At 38.1% G+C, this 18,120-nt stretch overlaps 1 protein-coding gene across 1 annotated transcript in view; it reads left to right on the forward strand.

Moving 5' to 3' along the window:
• The window catches only part of LOC122912791 (zinc finger protein 133-like), a 50,672-nt gene extending 44,387 nt beyond the window's left edge, over positions 1 to 6,285 (forward strand). The window contains exons 2-3 of the mRNA XM_044258972.1: positions 1,679 to 1,847; positions 2,073 to 6,285. Coding sequence (XP_044114907.1) covers positions 3,087 to 5,006 — 1,920 coding nt within the window. The 5' untranslated portion in view covers positions 1,679 to 1,847; positions 2,073 to 3,086 and the 3' untranslated portion in view covers positions 5,007 to 6,285. The remainder of the gene's footprint in view (positions 1 to 1,678; positions 1,848 to 2,072) is intronic.
• The last annotated feature ends 11,835 nt before the right edge of the window (positions 6,286 to 18,120 follow it).

Below are 18,120 nucleotides of genomic sequence, written 5' to 3' on the forward strand. Positions count from 1 at the left end.
AGAGAGACAAGTAGAGAGAGAGGAGGAAGCAGGCTCCCTGATGAGCAGAGAGCCCGATGCAGGGCTCAATCCCAGGACCCTGAGATCATGACCTGGGCTGAAGGCAGAGGCTTAAACCACTGAGCCACCTAGGTACCCCGCAAAATACACCAGTTTGAAAAGAACCTACATGAAGTGGTTTAATTACATGAAGTGGTTTACTTCAAAGCTTCTATTTGTTTTATAGGCACAATTTAGTTTTGAAAGACAAAAATGGTAACAGCTGGTCCTTTCCCTTATGGAACTCACTGTTTAGTTTCATTGTGTTCTAAAATGCACAACACACACACGTACACACATCTAAATCAATGGCACAACACAACACTACCTCAAAACCTTCTGATGAGGATATGAAACACGTTGCACTTAGAAAATATGGGAGGAAAGGGTTCCTGTTTAATGATTACTTTCCTCGAGCATTAACCTAGGACAAAGACCAATCCTTTATGAATGTTATACTATATACTTTTCTCCATATATCTTGAGTTCCTCTGGTTTATTCCTATAAAATAAATGATTCAATTTCCATAAAATTTTCTAAAGAGCTATGAATGAAATAAAGCATTCCTTTTGGCCTTTTTTTTTTTTAAAGATGCTTTTTAGAATGGTTGTCTCAGAAGATATTTTTGGGCAAGGAATGTCTTCATCAAATATGTTTCAGAAACACTACATCCCATGTCTTTATCTTGGTGCCTGAGAGTGAATTTAGACATATAAAAGTATCGGAGAAGATTTGTAAGTAAGAAACATGTATAAATGGATTAACCAAATGATTTTCAAGTTTATTGGATCAAAGAATTCCCTTTATTTTCCTCTTCCTATTGGCAGCTTGAGTTACACTGGTATTTTGAGAAGCATCTTGCTTGGGGCCTCAAGTCTGAGGCTCAAATGCTGAGAATAAACATTTTATCTTTTCATATTACCCATAGAGAATTCTACAGTGAGCAATTAGATTCTTGAATGATCTTTGCTTATATTTGTGCCTACAAGCTGACCTCTACATGAAACATAAAGAAATCTCATTTATTATTATCATTCTTATTATTAACCATTATTATTATCATCTAATCATGCCCTTCTGTGTGAACAGAGTGAAGTGTGCTGCCACTCAGATAACCCTTCCTGTGTAGTCTGAATGCTGAAACATTGCTAGGGGAGGGTAAACATGGGAAAATAAGCGAAAAACAGGGAAAGCACACAAGGAGACTCTTTTCTTCCTTCATATTGTCTCTTCACTTTTCTTACATGCCTTGAAAGACTGTAGGGGTGCCACAGTGAATGCTGTCTTTAATAAAACAAAAACAGTTTCAAACAGTCAGTACATCTAGTGAAGCTGTGTTTAACTGGATTTGTGCAAATGCTCCCAGCTAGAATCCAAGACCCAGGCTTACTTGTGAATCAATAACCAATGCCAGACCCAAATAAATGTTCCTGTTATCAGCTTCTTGTGTCCTCATTTTAAGCCTCACTGTGTCACTGTAACCAACAGGGATGATTTCTCTAACTTACTTTTAAAAAATTATCTTATTTCTGCACTTGATAATGTCATAGTCATCATTCTCTTTCTTATTTAAATGATATATATCCTGCTGCTTTTTCATTGTGAAATAATGAACAAACTTCTGACTTTACTCCGCAGTGTCTGCTGAAAAGAACTTTCTCAAGGGTCATTGAGAAGGCCTTTTTGGATAGTATATTCAACAGCCAAATATAAATAACAGGAGAAAAAATTACAAAGGTGACTCCTGTTCTTTTGATTGTTATATGGACCTCTATCATTCCATTTTATCTTCCATCACAAAAGCAAGGTAAAACTTTGATATTTGATCCTAGAATAATGTTACTAAAGTTAAATATTAACTGTAAAGCTTATGAGTAAATTTCAGTGGCTGAGGACAAAAAATAGCCATTTTATGATAACTATGATAAGAGGAAGAAAAAAATTGGTAGCACAAAAGGTTCAAAATGTGAGTTCTTTTTTTATTTTCCTGATAAACAATTCTAATCTCTCTCCCTTTATTTTTCCCCACCAGGAATACTTCTGCTGTCAGTTAGACTATAAAAGAAGAGAAAGACCTTTGTTCCAACGGTAACAACAAGAAAAACATTAAAAAAATAAAAATCACATTTTTCTATAAAGTAGAGAAGAGTGGAGGATTGGAAGAAGCTAACTGAATTTTATAGAGAAACAAACACTTCAGAGAAGAGAGAGCAGTAGCTACTTCTTTCTGGGGGTCATTGCCAGGTCATACCATGGTAGGACTGAGAATGCCAAGATCTAGTTGGAAGAGACTGTAGATTGAAGGAACTTCAGCTCAGACAAGCAATTGTGCCTCTCTCCCTCCCCACCCCACCCTCGAGAAAAACAAACAAACAAACAAACAAAAAACAATGGATAAAGACCTGGTAGGCAAAGAGAAGTCACCCAGTCTTGGCCATTCTCTAAATGACTGGATTCCAGAACTTTGTGAAACTGAGAAACTAAGCAAACCTATCTGAAAGTGTAGCCAAATCTTCTAGCTCCCGTATGGACACCATCAAAAGCTAGCAGAACATAGCAGAGATCCGACTAGAGTCAAAAATGAGACCCATACTTATATAACCCAATGGTTTCAACAAATACGTCAATGTACTTAAAAGGGAAAAGAGAAGTCTCTTTAAGAAGTGTTGGGAAAACTTCCTTTCCATATGGGGAAAAAAAAACCCAAAAAACAATAACCCCGATCTCTATTATACACCAAACAGAAATGAATTTGAGATAGATCATACCCTTAACATAAAAGCTAAAATTATAAAACTTCTTAAAGAAAGATATGTGTGATATAAGGAGTCTGCCTCTAATCTGTTATCCCTTACAGTGTCATACCTGCCATGGGACAGACATTGCAACTGTGTCCCCCCTGGCTTTAGCCTCTCAGTGACAAGTCCCCGCATCCAGGGTCAGACATGTGGACTCTGTCCTGGGGGTAGCTACTGCACAGGAGCCAAAACTGAGCAGAAAGAAGACCTCACCCTTCTTCTAGGAGACCATTCAGGTGACCAGAAAAATGGCCTCAGGGCTAATAGCCAGGAGAGAGGCAACCGTTGTGTCATTCCAGGATGTAGCTGTGGACTTCACCCGGGAAGAGTGGTGGCTGTTGAGCCACACTCAGAGGTTGCTGTACAGGTGTGTGATGTTGGAAAACTATAGCAACTTGGTCTCCCTGGGAATCCCATTTCCCAAGCCAACACTTGTCATTCTGCTAGAGCAAGGGGAGGAACCCTGGACAGAAGAGGTGGAAGCTCTGCCCAGCTCCTGCTCAGCAGATGCAAAGCCAGAAATTCATCTTGGTTCCTCCTCTGCTCTGGACTTCTGCAGTTGGCAACGCCAACACAGGCTACATGATCATTGCCTTCCAATCTGCCCAGGCTTGCTAGCAGGCACTCTCTGCCCAGCCTACCAGAAACAGCAGCAGCAGCAATCACTCTCTTATGAAAGCTTCTGCAATGACAGAGTGAAAGACAATGACAGAGAAGAAGGCTCCAAATCACTTTTGGAGACGACAAGGAGAAGGTTCACCTCCAGAGCTTTCCTCAGCCCACCTGATGGACAGCTAATAAGCTTGAGGAAAGGCAAGACAGTGGTGGAAATAAAGCTCAGCTCAGCTGAGAAGGCAAACCATTTAGAAAAAGAGAAAGTATTAAAGTGGGTAGATTTCTCAGGATTTGAAGTAACGAATTATGGAAATTGTGGGCTAGGCTTTAGCCAGAAATCAGCCCTCTTTATTCATCAGAGGACCCACTCAGGAGGAAAGCCTTATTTTTGCAGTGAATGTGGTCGAAGCTTCAGCTATAAATCAGCTCTCATCACACATAAGAGATCACATACAGGGGAGAAGCCTTACATCTGCACAGAATGTGGGCAAGCCTTTAGCCAGAAGTCTAACCTAGTCACCCACAAGATGGCCCACTCTGGGGAGAGGCCTTTCGCATGTGAGGAGTGTGGACGAAGCTTTAGCCAGAAGTCAACTCTCATCAGACACCTGAGGACACACTCAGGGGAGAAACCCTTTGTGTGCCAGGAGTGCGGGCGGGGCTTTCGGGATAAATCAAACCTTATCACCCACAGAAGGACCCACTCATGGGAAAAACCTTATGTGTGTAGGGATTGTGGGAGGCTTTTTAGAGACAAATCAACTCTCAGCAAACATCAGAGAATTCATTCGGGGGAGAATCCACATTTGTGCCCCGAATGTGGCCGGAGCTTTAGTCAGAAATCGTACCTCATGAAACACAAGAGGACACACTCAGGAGAGAAGCCTTTTGTGTGTCAGGAGTGTGGACGAGGCTTTAGTGATAAGTCAAACCTTACGACACATCAGAGGACACACTCTGGAGAGAACCCGTATATGTGTGCAGAGTGTGGTCGAGGGTTTAGTGTTAAGTCAGCTCTCATGACACACCAAAGGACACACTCTGGAGAGAAGCCTTATGTGTGCCAAGAATGTGGGCGAGGCTTTAGACATAAGTCAACTCTTGTTGCACATCAGAGGACACACTCAGGAGAGAAGCCTTTTGTGTGTGGGGAATGTGGGCGAGGCTTTAGACAGAAGTCACATCTCATCAGTCATCAGAGAACACACTCTGGGGAGAAGGCATATGTCTGCCCTGAGTGTGGACAAGCCTTTAGCCAGAAAGCAAATCTAGTAAGGCACAAGATGGCCCACTCAAGGGAGAAGCCTTTTGTGTGTAGGGAGTGTGGGAGAGGCTTTACCCAGAAGTCAGCTCTCATAAGACATCACAGGACACATTCTGGGGAGAAGCCTTTTGTGTGCCAGGAGTGTGAGCGGGGCTTTAGTGATAAGGCAACTCTCAGCACACATCAGAGAACACACTCAAGGGAAAAACCTTATATTTGCAGTAAGTGTGGAGAAGGCTTTAGGCTGAAATCACTCCTTGCTAGACACCAGAGGACACATCTGTTGTAAGCAAGCTTCATGCACAAGATGTGTAAGCAAGGCTTTAGTAATAGATCACAAATCGTACCTCGTCATGCAAGAAGAGATAACTTTAGGGGAAATCTCATGTTGTCAAGGGTGGGACTTCAGAGATACCAACTTTCATCAGAGGATAGAGAACCTACTTGTGTGAAACAATGGTTTTCGATTAGTAGCAATTTCATCCCCTGCCTCTGTGACAGTTGGTGAAATCTAGAGACATTTTCTTTTATCACAACTGGGAGGCTGCTACTGGGGTATAAAGGATAGAGGTCAAGGATGCTTCTAGACATTCTATGGTGCACAGAGCTGCCTCCCACAATAAAAGTCTCCCACCCTGTAAGACTTGGATCTCTTCAAGGCTAGCTTTGGTTCCCAAATCCCCACAATTGGCTCAGAGGAAAATTTCTTACTCTCTTGCAGCTGAGTCTTCTGCCTAGACCTCCATCCTCCCCACTCCTTCAATCCAGATCTCTCCCTGCCTCCCAGCCAGATGCCTCTCCCTGCCTTCTTTAACCCTTTCCATTTGTTTTCTCAAATATGGTTCTCCCAAGAACTCCTTGCACACCTAATCCCATCCTCTTTTTCAGAAGACTCTAACTCACACAATCACAAGCAAAGAATGGTAACATCATAGTGAAACAACTAAGCCTACCTACATCACCTTAACAAAATTAAGTACTAACATTGAGACAGATTGCCATCCTAAGCCCCCTAACAGGATTCATTGAAAAAGATAACATGTATTTTCAAAATATGTTTCTGCCAAAAAACAAAAGCTGTTACTTAAGTCTCATCTCACAAGAAATGATTAAATTAAGTAAAATTTTATAAAACAACTTTTCTTAATTTTTAAAAACATCAAAGTCAGGAAAAACACAAAAAGGCTGACAAAGTGTTGCAGGTTACAGGAGACTATGGAGACATGGCCATACAATGCTTGGTATAGGATTGGCTTGTGGACTTTATATACTTAAAAAGTATATATACTCTACTTATACTTTATATAAATACTATATAGATGTGTGTGTGTGTATACACTATAAAGTATATATACTATACTTATACTTAAAAAGTATAGCCATGAAAGACTACAGTCTAGACAATATTGCTTAATCAATGTTAAATCAATGATAAATGCAGCATACTGTGGTCATGAAAGTCATCTTTGCTTTGAAAATACACAAGTCAATGTTTAGGATTAAAAAGGTACAATGACTTCAACTAACTCACAAATTGTTAGAAAAAAAGAAGTGATCTGAAAATGTTCATAGAAAACAGCATAAATATAAAAATATAAACACATTCTCCAGGAGTGGGAGGAAGAAAGAAAGACAGACAGACAGATGGAGGGAGAAAGAGGACACAAGTAGAACCAATATGAACTCCTGGTAAATCCAGTTAAAAGGTACACAACAGTGCCTTATAGTCTTCTTGCAAATTTCTTTTCTTCTGATATTTTATCAAAGTAAAAACATAAGCAAAAAAGAAAAAAAAAATGAAGAAGGAGGAAGGAAGCAAGCTCCTGGGATGGTGGGTTGGTTGGTGGTTGGAATAATTACTGTTAGTATTGCACTTGTAACACAGCCTAGAATAACTCAACTCCTGAAGAAATCACAAAGATTAGCCCATATTCTAACTGACAGATAAAGGAAAGGCCTCGCATTTTTTGAGAAGTAACCATATATTAGTCTCCAGCATTTTTTAAAAAATACACAGTGTTCTGAATATGATTAAAAAGGACCAGGTATGGAATGAAATAGAAAATGTAACCTTAGTCAAAGGAAAATGGTAGAAGCAGACCAACAGGTCACCTAGTTACCGGAAATCACAGCCATGGCTTTAAATCAATTATAACCACTTTAAAGAGTTTATAAGAAAACTGGCAGGTAATTTCAAAAGGAAAAGCAAAAGTTAAAAAAAAAACAAATATGAATACTAATATTGAAATATGCAATATCTGAACTTTTTCCATGCCTGCCAATGCAGTAAAATTAACTGCCATTTTCCTTCCATTTCTTTCTGAAATCACTTTCATGAAGATGTAAATGAGTGATTTAAATAAACCCAGAAATAACATTAGAAGGGAGCCATTGCTTTGAAAGTTATTCATCGACTCATTCTTTAGAACCAGGAAAACCAGTCAATAAACCCTGATCTATTCAACCATATTATGAAGAGGCACTACATTTAAAATTTGTTTTTCATATTTTGAACTCTAAAAATTATGCTATTCCACTCAAATCTGTCATTTGCTTCTGTGATCCTTGTTTAGAATTGTTTTTATTTCCAAATTTTAAACAGGATATTTGCTTTCTTTTGAAGCATCTGCCCATGAGGCACCTGGGTGGCTCAGTGAAAAGCCTCTGCCTTCAGCTCAGGTCATGATCCCAGGGTCCTGGGATGGAGCCCCACATTGGGCACTCTGCTCAGCAGGGAGCCTGCCTCCCCCTCTCCCTCTGCCTGCCTCTCTGCCTACTTGTGAACTCTGTCTGTCAAATAAATAAAATCTTAAAAAAAAAAATAAAGCATCTGCCCAATTAGTTTTCTTTTTCATAAATAAATGTTTTAAAACATATATCCTGTTCCAGATGAGCAAGAATCTTCGGTCTCTTTCTCTGTCCCTCTCTCACTGTCTCTTTCTCTTACTCTGTTTCTGTGTCTATTACATTTAGACCAACCCTGTCCCCTAAGTTTTTGTAAGTCTCAGTTTTTGTAAGTCAATTTCAAAGGAGCAATAGCAATTTTCCTGGTTGAGTTATTTTCATTAATCAACATTCCTATATTAAACATGGTATAATAACAATGGAATGGCTGGATGTGATCCACCTACTGTTGGAATCAAAGTGGGTGAAATTTCCAGAAAATGATTAGTGTTTATTATGAGAAAGTGACCTTGCAATGAATATAATATAATGAAATGTTTTGGGCAACAATGATTTGTGTTCTTTTCCTCAGATTCTTTGACATCAGAGAATGATACGAATCAATTTCAGTTCACTATGTTAGTATGAAATAAGACTTAACAGTTTTGGGTTATTGTAATTTATCTGTTTTCCCCTTTTGGCAGAGAGTATGAGCTTATGTTAGATGACATTATTATTTCTTTATATCTCAAATAAACCTTTTTGAAACTGAAAGGATTTTCCTTGTCATTACACACACACACACACATACACACACTTTCCAACCACAAAACTTGATTTTGTACATGATTATTATTAACAATAATAATCGGAGAGTCTGGGTGGCTCAGTGGGTTAAAGCCTTTGCTTTCATCTCAGGTCATGATCTCAGGGTCCTGGGATGGAGCCCCGCATGGGGTTCTCTGCTCAGCAGGGAGCCTGCTTCCCCCTCTCTCTCTCTCTGCCTGCCTCGCTGCCTACTTGTGATCTCTCTCTCTGTCAAATACATAAATAAAAATCTTAGAAAAAAAAAGAGTACTTTCTTTGGAAAAGTTTGGAACAAAATGAGCAGCAAATGCATAAGGATTGATTCCTGTAAGTTTTATATTATAACTCAATTTGTGTAATCTTGGACCTTTCGAGGTTATCTGCTTATGCTCAAATACATATTGCCTTATGAGTCCAACATGTGGAATTAAAAACAAAATGTGAAAGAGAGCCATGGATGGTGTTAATCTGGAACTCTGACATGAGAAGTAGGTAGTAAGTTTGTCCACAATATCTCCTTGCCAGACATTTCTTTCTAGTCTCCTCCAGCAAGAACAGAAGGAATCTAGATAGAGGAGTTTCTTTCTAGATATTTAGTCCTCGGGGGAACATTTCTACGGATTCCCCATTTGCTAAATCTGGGTTGGGGGACAAGATCCTCCGTCAACTTCAAAGTACTAGCTGTGATATATAATAGTTAGAGGGCCAAAGGAAAATACTCAGAATGATGAAAGCAAGCGATAGATTCGGATAGATTTGGATATTGATGCAATCAATTACCTCCTACTTCCCTCACCTTCTTATACCCAAGTAGCTAAATCAAAATTGCTGTGTCTATGCTGTAATCTTAGGAAACACAGACAAACTGTCCTAGTTATAAAGAACAACCTGCAAAATACAGTGAGAAGAGGCATAGGAAATCATCTGCATTCACACTCGGGCTCTACCCTTGAATTTGCTCCATGAACATGAAAAAACATTGGGTACCTCCAAAAGCTTCATTTTCTCATCTGCACCATTATCAAGATTAAATGATAATATGTAAACCAGGATCATGGTAAGCAGTCCTTTAAAAAAAATACCCTCTTTCTTCTGTTGTGCCCTATTTAACTAGAATTACTAAGAAACGGAGTAGGTCAGGGGCAGTTGCAGCTTCAAATCATTTTATAACCTTGATCGAATCACGGAACTCCTGAGTTTCTTTCGACCATCTGCAAAACCAGGATAATCAGAGTTGACACCTGTTTACCATGCTGTGAAGATAAATGTAGTAACATCCACAAAGCGGGCTGTACTTCAGAGGAAGCCAAATGCCACTTCACTAAAAATAACAACAATCGTAACATTAAGAAATATTTATTTCCCAGATACTCTCTGAAGAGATTTAGGCATCTGTTGTCCAGGACATATTGGCCTCTAATTAAAAACAAATACTTGCCAGTTTTCATTAAAGTCCATTTTAGCAAATTGTTACTGTCCTATAATATACCTATCGAGTTTCTTGCAGATTAACAAAGAATGGTTGGGAGAGCCGGCAGCCAATGGAAAACCCCGCCAGGGCACGTTCTGTGCACAGTTACCAGTCAGCCAGCAGCATTTTTCATTCAGATTTTACGTGCCTTCCCCTGAGCATATATAAAGCTTTTTAACTGAGAGATTTTACCAGAATTTTTGATTCTATGTTGCCTAATATCAGTGTGTGACAAAAATATATGATGCCATAAATCTTTGTATTACATTTAAACAGATCTAGTCTTGTTTGGGCTCTTAGTAATAGCTGTGGGATCTTTCTATATTTAATTTGAGGTTTTGATTTTTCACCATATCTCTAGAAAAAGCACTGTCAACATTAAACTGTTTTTTTTTTTTTAATGCAACTGTGCATTTAAGAGATGAACAAAACAATGTGTTCAAAAGCTTGACGTGTGCTTATTAAGGAAGCCGGCATGTTTTATAATATGTCTTTAGTTTTCAAAATTCTTCAGCTATCATTGTCTAGATATGGTTTTCAACATATGGCTTATGGAATTATATATGAAAGTCTTTCTTCTAGACAGAGTTGATGTCCGAACATGTTCTATTGAAAGCTAAATGATTCAATGGAGTGTATTTAAAGCACAGTCCACACATTCAGGGCTAGTATGCTGGAGAAAACCTTTATCTGAGTGTCATTCTCTGGACTGAAAGAGAAATCATAACATAAATAACCTTCTAGATATGTTGGTGGTCAAGTCATTACCTACTATGTGAAGAAGGAAAACATTTTTTTTTTTAAAGTCAGCGCCAGATAATACTACAAGTAGAGAAAGAGAATAGTGGAGAAAGAAACAGTCTTTCAGAATTCCTTGTGGTTTTCAGAACAGAATCCATCGAAGATATACATCACTGATGCACAAAATTCAAGCCATGGTTATTCTTCAGTTTTCTGCTGACTTAAATGGACTTTTAGCCTTTTCTCTGTAGGATTTCAATGTTACTTTAAAATAGACTGATTTACCAGAGTCTGTTTTTCTTGCTGAAGAAAATTAAAAGGATGAGAGAATAAAAGGAATCCTGTTTATAAGGCTGAGCACGTTCAGAATTGGAAAGGCTCCCTCAGACTCCGTAACCCTCAAGGAATCGGAGAGATGGTCTCTCAGTAGGACTGTCAGTTTCTTTCATGCTCCCCATCCATCCTCCACAGAATCCCTAGGCTGATCTTCCTGAAGCCTGCTGACTCCTGATTGTTTTACAAATAAATGCATTCAGAGCCTTCCAAGATTTTATTCCTACCTGAGTTTATGACCTCTTCTCACTGCTTCCTGCTACTTCCTTGACTTTGTGCCTAAATGACCTACAGATTGAATCATGTCCATGGTTTCTGACTTTGATCCATGCCCTGGACACAGTTTTGGATTGACTGTATTGACATGTAATGTGTGTTACTTCTTCAACTACTACTCTTTTTCTACCCCTTAAGCCTTAACTAATTTGACTCCTTTTAGAACTTCCACAGTACTGTATCTGGATCTTTCATGGAGGGTTTCATCAGATCCTCTACTATGCATTAAACCATGTATGTAGATGCCTCATGGCCTCCACTAGGTCTAACATTTTGATCCATATATGATATAATCTCTCTGGGGTCATGATTTAATTTGTGATTATATCAGGGTGTGCATCAACCTCTGAGCATGCACTGTATTCAGTGAAAAATATATAACTCATTGAATAGATACAAACGGGAATATTTTTATCCTAATTTCATCATTCCTTATTTCATCTGGTACAATGTTGTATTTTGTTCACGTTTTTCTTCATTTGTTTTGTTGAGAATGACAAAGTTGCTTCAGTTCACAGAAAGAGAAGATAAAATAAAATACCTTAAAGAAACTCCCGAAGTCCGAAAAAGCAAGCTTTAAAACCACCAGGATTATTATTATTAAGGGACAGGGATCCAAATGGCACTTTCACAGCGGGAAAAGTCCAGTTAAGATACTCCTGTCTGAAGAAATAGAAACCAAACTCTTTTCTATCCAATTGTCAAATTCTAAGAAAGGAGCATGTAATCGGTCTAATTGGTCATGCAAGGCTTGTATTGGGGAAGATGAACTACTGTTTATGGTCTGTGTCTGAAAGACTTCTTCCAGTAGTGATAACATAGGTTCAGGAAAATAAATGAGAGCACTATTAGCAAGGAAAAATAGAAGTTGTCAAAAACGGGCACACATCTGCTGCTAAAGATTCATCATGTGGAGACATTAGGTGAAGTGTGAGAGATAATTGTTATTATTTTTTATAATCTGTAATTAATGAACATGTACTTCAAATATTTTACTATACATCATTGTGATGCATCAGACCGGGGCTCTGTTTGCTGTATAAAGGGACTATATTGCATGATTGCCACATGATTGCCACAGAATGGCTTTATTCAAAATACCTCCAGATATGATACAATGCCATTTAATTTTCTATAATCAGATTTCTGGGCTGGTATATAATAATAGGTGCCAAACATTCTGATTGTATGCATAGTATGCTGGTGGGCGTGGCTGGGATATCCTTAAGCACAGAAAGATTTAAGGAGATAAAGGGCAACTAACTTCAAAAGAGGATAAGACTTGATATCCTTTAAAGGAAGTGATTTCTTCTGTGCACATCTAGTTAAAGCAGTAGATTCTACATGAGCCCTACAGGCTGGTCCTCATGGCAAAAACATCCTATGTTGTATAAAGCAAAATAACAGTACCTGTCTTGCAATATCATCTTGGATCTCTACTGCCTGTACATCAGAGAGCTGTTTAGACAAGAAGAAATAGTATTGACTCATTTGTTGCCTGGCTAAAAACATTCACCAAGTGCCTATTCTGTCTTGTAAGGACAGGAGTATTGGGCAAGATTCTGAGAACAAAATGAGAAAAGCTAGCAGCAGTCTTGTAGGAGATGAGTAACCTGATGATTTCAGTAATTATAGTAAGGGGTTATTATTCCCAGAGTTTTTAAGACCCTAGAGGAGGGCTAGCAAGAAGTAAAGGAGAAACACAGTTATGCCGTCATTGACTTCTAGAGATGATGCTTGAGTGCCATATTTAAGTAGGCTTTAAAATCATTCAGATGAAGAAGGTATGTATGTGGGTAGGGTTGGGGAGAGGATGGGTAGAGACTAGGAGTTGGAAGTACACATCTCTCATTTGTTGATGAATGAAAAATAAGTTCTGCCACATTGTTCCTGAAAATGAGCAACATTAGTTAAAGCCAATGAGTATATTTTTTGAAGATAACTCTCAGGCTGGTTGTTATTCATCTTTAGAAAAAGAGCTTTGCAAAAGTAAAAAACAAAAACAACCTAGTTGTTTCCATCTAAAATGATACTTGATGGGATATGGGAAGGCTGCAGCTGTTGATAACACAGTGGGATATTTTTGCCTCCAGAGAAACAATCCCAAAGATAGATTTGTTGCCAAAACAAAAGGGTCGGGAAGAAATAAGAATTTGGTGTAGGAATCATGGTGAAAACACTGATTCTGTACAAATGGTCAAATGATTGTTTTTCTGTTATGTAAGCCAGACTGTGGTTTTTGGAATTTTTCTCTTAAGTAGGCTGTTTAGAGAGTTTATGAACAAAGATTTTTTTTTCTTTTTTAGTTTTATACTATCTGGGTTAATAACTAAGATTTATCAGCCTCCATCCAAGACAGAAAAAAAAATTTTTTTAATCCATCAACAAAGCAATGAGAATATTAAGACAGTCATCTCTTTGTCTTTGAGACAGTCTGGTGGAAAGAAAGGCACTAACATGTAGACACCAAAGGAGTTAGCTTTACTAAAGTCGAACCAGGAAAAAAAATACCACAGTTATAGATTCACATCTCATATTACTATTGTCACCCCAACTCTGAATTTATCAGTGAATCTCTACCAGGTCTTCACGGGCAGCAAGTCAGCTGACCTCTCTAGTTATTTCCCTCATAGAAGACAGCCTCTTTCATCGCTGGGACACTCGAATTGTTAGGAAATCCTTCTGAAGTTTGTTTGCAATAGAACCTACCTTTAGTATCTTGCCTATTGTCTAATTGTTCTGCCTGCTGACCCTTCCAATGTCCACATATAGCAAACATATTTCACAATATTTTACTACCCAGGCTAACCAACACCCCATTCCTCAAATGTTTCTCATGTGCTATCAAATGTGTTCTCCTCATCCTTCTCTTCTAGAATATGCTACATTCCTTTTACATCCTCCTCAAAAGGCAAGATAATTTGTGTATCTCACTAGTATCAGATCTGTGTCAATAATTCGTTAGAGTTTTGGAGACCTCAATGAATTTGGGAAGTAATGAAAAGATGAAGACTTCTTTTCTTTTATTTCACTTATATTGTTTTCCTGCAGTTGTAATCTGCAATAGCCCAAATCTTTTCCAGTCATTTGCACACCAAGTGTGGTTTTCTATTTATAGACAGGGGAAGGGATATTCAAATTATAATACTCTTGCCTCCTTTTTCTACAGAGTTTTAGGGTTCCCACATTAGGAAATGTTTCCCTGATGTTTGAGAATTGGTATAATGTAACAGAAAGGCAGTCCTCAGAAAGATCTATGTGTAAATCCCTGTTCTGTCACATTTAGCTATTACTGTCTCCGATTCTCAATGTTTACATCCTTTACTTGAAGACCACTTTCAAGAAGTTATGTTGGGGCCCTGGGGGCTCAGTAGGTTAGAGCCTCTGGCTTCAGCTCAGGTCACGATCCCAGAGTCCTTGGATCGAGCCCTGCATAGGGCTCTCTGCTCAGCAGGGAGCTTGCTTTCCCCCACTCTCTCTCTGCCTGCCTCTCTGCCTACTTGTGATATCTCTCTCTGTCAAATAAATAAAATCTTTTAAAAAATAAAAAATAAAAATTTAAAAAGGAAGTTATGTTAAGATTTAATGATAGTTTGGTGCACCTGGGTGGCTCAGTGGGTTAAAGCCTCTGCCTTTGACTCAGGTCATGGTCCTAGGGTCTTGGGATCGAGCCCCACATCGGGCTCCTTGCTCAGCGGGGAGCCTGCCTCCTCCTCTCTCTCTCTCTGCCTGCCTCTCTGCCTACTTGTAATCTGTCAAACAAATAAAATTAAAAAAAATCCTTTAAGATTTAAGGATAGTTTATTTGGAAAGTATTAAGAGTAGAGAGTGCCTTGTTCATGGGAAATGCTCTATGAATGTTAACAATGTTGGGGGAAGGACATCTAATTCACCTCTAATTTAATAGTAAAGGCATATTTTCTAGACATGACAAAGAATGAGACCTTCAAAACCAAAATATTTTGCCCAAGTTTATAGATCTACTTAAAATAAGACTAAAGACTAAAGACCTTAATTCTTCATGGTGTTTTCTTTCCATGATACCAGAACTATTGCAGATTATGACCTTGCTTCTGCTGTTATATATAAATGTAAATCTAAGAAAGTAGATATTGACTAAAAGAACAGATATTCTATCAGACTTACTTCAAAGTACCTCTGTGCAATAAAAATCTAAAGCACTATTATATTTAAAGTGAAAATGGTGTTTTAAAGATTAATATGGGCATAACACTAAACTACAACTGTATTAATATAGCAAATATCAGATGTAAAGATATCATTTCTGGCTTGTAATTTGTTTCCCTGTGTCTTAGCCGGATTTATCAGTCCTTGATCATGACAGTAATGCTGAAATGTAAGATATGGATAGACATGAATAAACTCAGGTAAGTATGCATCTCTACAGCAGTAGAAAAAAAATTAAGATACTATGGGCCATTACTTATTGGAACATTCCAGAATTGTGACGATTATATTTTAAAAATATAATATATACACATTTTAAAATGGCCTTTATTAATGATTTTGTGGTTAAAGTTTGAGGGTGATAAATTAAATTCTCCCCAAGTTCCAAACTTGAATTCAATAAAAAAAATACGGAGCAGGAAATAGAGACTTAACCTCATTTTTCGTTTACGAAATAACCTGATCACAGGTTCTCTGCCATTTTGTTTCCCAGAGCCAAATAACAGACTTTCTCCTGTCCTGACTAAAGAAGAAGTGTCCTTCTTAGAATTGGTCTAACAGATAAATCCATCACTTATTTTTTTTCTTCTCTTCAAATAAAAAATTTAGATGGTGCTCTGATATAATAACAACATGAATAATAAAAAAATTTATTAGATAATTATTATGTAAACACTTTATACAGGTTAACTAGTTATTCCTACATATTTTATTTCTAGTAGTAGTACTGAGGTGGCAAAAAAAAAAAAAAAAGAAAAAATAAGTGAATTAACCAGAACGCCCTGTCATTCAGCCACACACATACAAACAAAAACAAAACAAGCAACTGAATCTCATAAAAAGTATCATTTCCCTAAATGTTGCATTGAAAGGTCCTTTTTTACCTGACACATTGACATTAGTTCTCATAAGACATCTTCCTAATGTCAGAACTGAAACCATGTGTAGACTGATGAAAGGAGAAGCTTAAGCACCAGTCCAGTATACTTGGGGAAAACCCTTGAGAAGGAGGGAGGGGCACAGATTTCAGTTCTCTCCTTGCCACTGACTTGCCATATGACACTAAGTGGCTAAGTTGCAAAGGTGGAGCTCTATCTCTCACTCTAGGTGTATCTCTTTCTGTGTAAAACATTGATAATACCCTCCCTGAACACTACATTAGATTATAAAAATGCTCAACTACAGTAGAAAGAAAATAGAGCTATAGAGAACTTTAAGGTACCAATTATGCCTATGAGGTGAATAAATACAAATTACTTAACTTGAGCTCCATTTTTTTCTTCTGCCAAGGAAGTAGTTGAACTAAATCTCTAAGTAACTCTTATGCCTAATGCAAAGTATATAACCCTTCCCTCAGCACACACAGATTTATTTCCATTTGCTCTGTCTAATAATGAGAGATATACTTGGGTTTTTTATAAAATTTATAGGTTAACATATGTTGTACTTTAGAAATATGCAGATAACAGGTGTAGTGAAAAGAAGGGCCATATGCACTCCAATGTTCATAGCAGCAATGTCCACAAAAGCCAAGCTGTGGAAGGAGCCAATACGTCCTTCAGCAGATGAATGGATAAAGAAGTGGTTCATATATTCCATGATGGAATATTCCTCAGCCATCAGAAAGGATGAATACCCACCTTTTGCATCAACATGGATGGAACTGGAGAGGATTATGCTAAGTGAAATAAATCAAGCCAAGAAAGACAATTATCATATGGTTTCACTCATATATGGAACATAAGAATAGTGCGGAGGACCATAGGGAAAGGAAGGGAAAACTGAATGGGAAGAAATCAGAGAGGGAGACAAACCATGAGAGACCCTGGACTCCGGAAAACAGAGTTACATAAGGGAGGGGTTTGGGGATGAGGTAGCCAGGTGATGGGTATTAAGGAGGGCACGTGTTGTGAGTACTGGGTGTTATATGCAACTGATGAATCATCAAACAGTACATCAAAAACTAATGACGCACTATATGTTGGCTAACTAAACATACTAATAAAAAAGAAATAACACATATCAGCATCAGTATTATATCTTATTGCTTAGAAAAAAATGTGAACTCTTCTGAACTTCAATTATAGTTAAGTGTATGATATGGTACAAAGAACATGAGATATGGAATAAAGCCCAAATTTAAATACTGTTTCTGTATTCACTTAACCTCTTCAAGGGTTTTCTTCCTCTTAAAATAGGCCCAAATGAGTACTTGATGTTTTCAGGGGGATTTGATGGTGTCACATTTGCAACACCTTTCTCAGGTAAAAGTACTTGGCTATTTAAGGTAACAGCTAGCTAATCTTATTTAATGTTTGACATGGATGGATGCCAGAAACCTATTTCTTCTCTCCCTTTTCCTAGAATGAAATCCAGAGGAGCCATGTGAACAGAGAAGACTAGGAAATTCAAGCTGGATCAGGTTAAAACTTTAAGACTGGGATAAGCCAGAGTGACTATAAGCAATCTCCCAGGGGGTAAAATACAGAAACGTGGTAAACATTGTGCTCAAATTGAGTCATCTGTGAGGGCTGCTCACCCAATATATGGCTTTGTGGGTTTTTTTATTTTTTTTTTGCTTTTCTGTCTTAGTGTTATTTTAAAACTCTATAGGGACTTTTCCTCTCCATCTGGTGGGTGATGTGTGCTGTCACATTTTAACAGTGGTCTTCAATAAATCCAAAGCAGAGGGAATTTTAATGAGATACGGGACAGATGCATTCACACAGAAGATGGTGGCCACTTCCTTTTCTAAATTCAGGGTAGAATTTGGTGCTGCAATCAGCTCTGGTGAGCAGTAAGTATATGTTAGGGGACTCTTCAATCTTGCCTGTGAAGATGGTTTCTCCATTACTTTCTGTGTACCATGTTAAAGCTTGACAGGCAGGTAAACTGAGATCATTTAAGAGGCTGTGACTGGCTC

This window comes from Neovison vison, chromosome 7, assembly GCF_020171115.1.
Source record: "Neovison vison isolate M4711 chromosome 7, ASM_NN_V1, whole genome shotgun sequence".
Classification (NCBI taxonomy): domain Eukaryota; kingdom Metazoa; phylum Chordata; class Mammalia; order Carnivora; family Mustelidae; genus Neogale; species Neogale vison.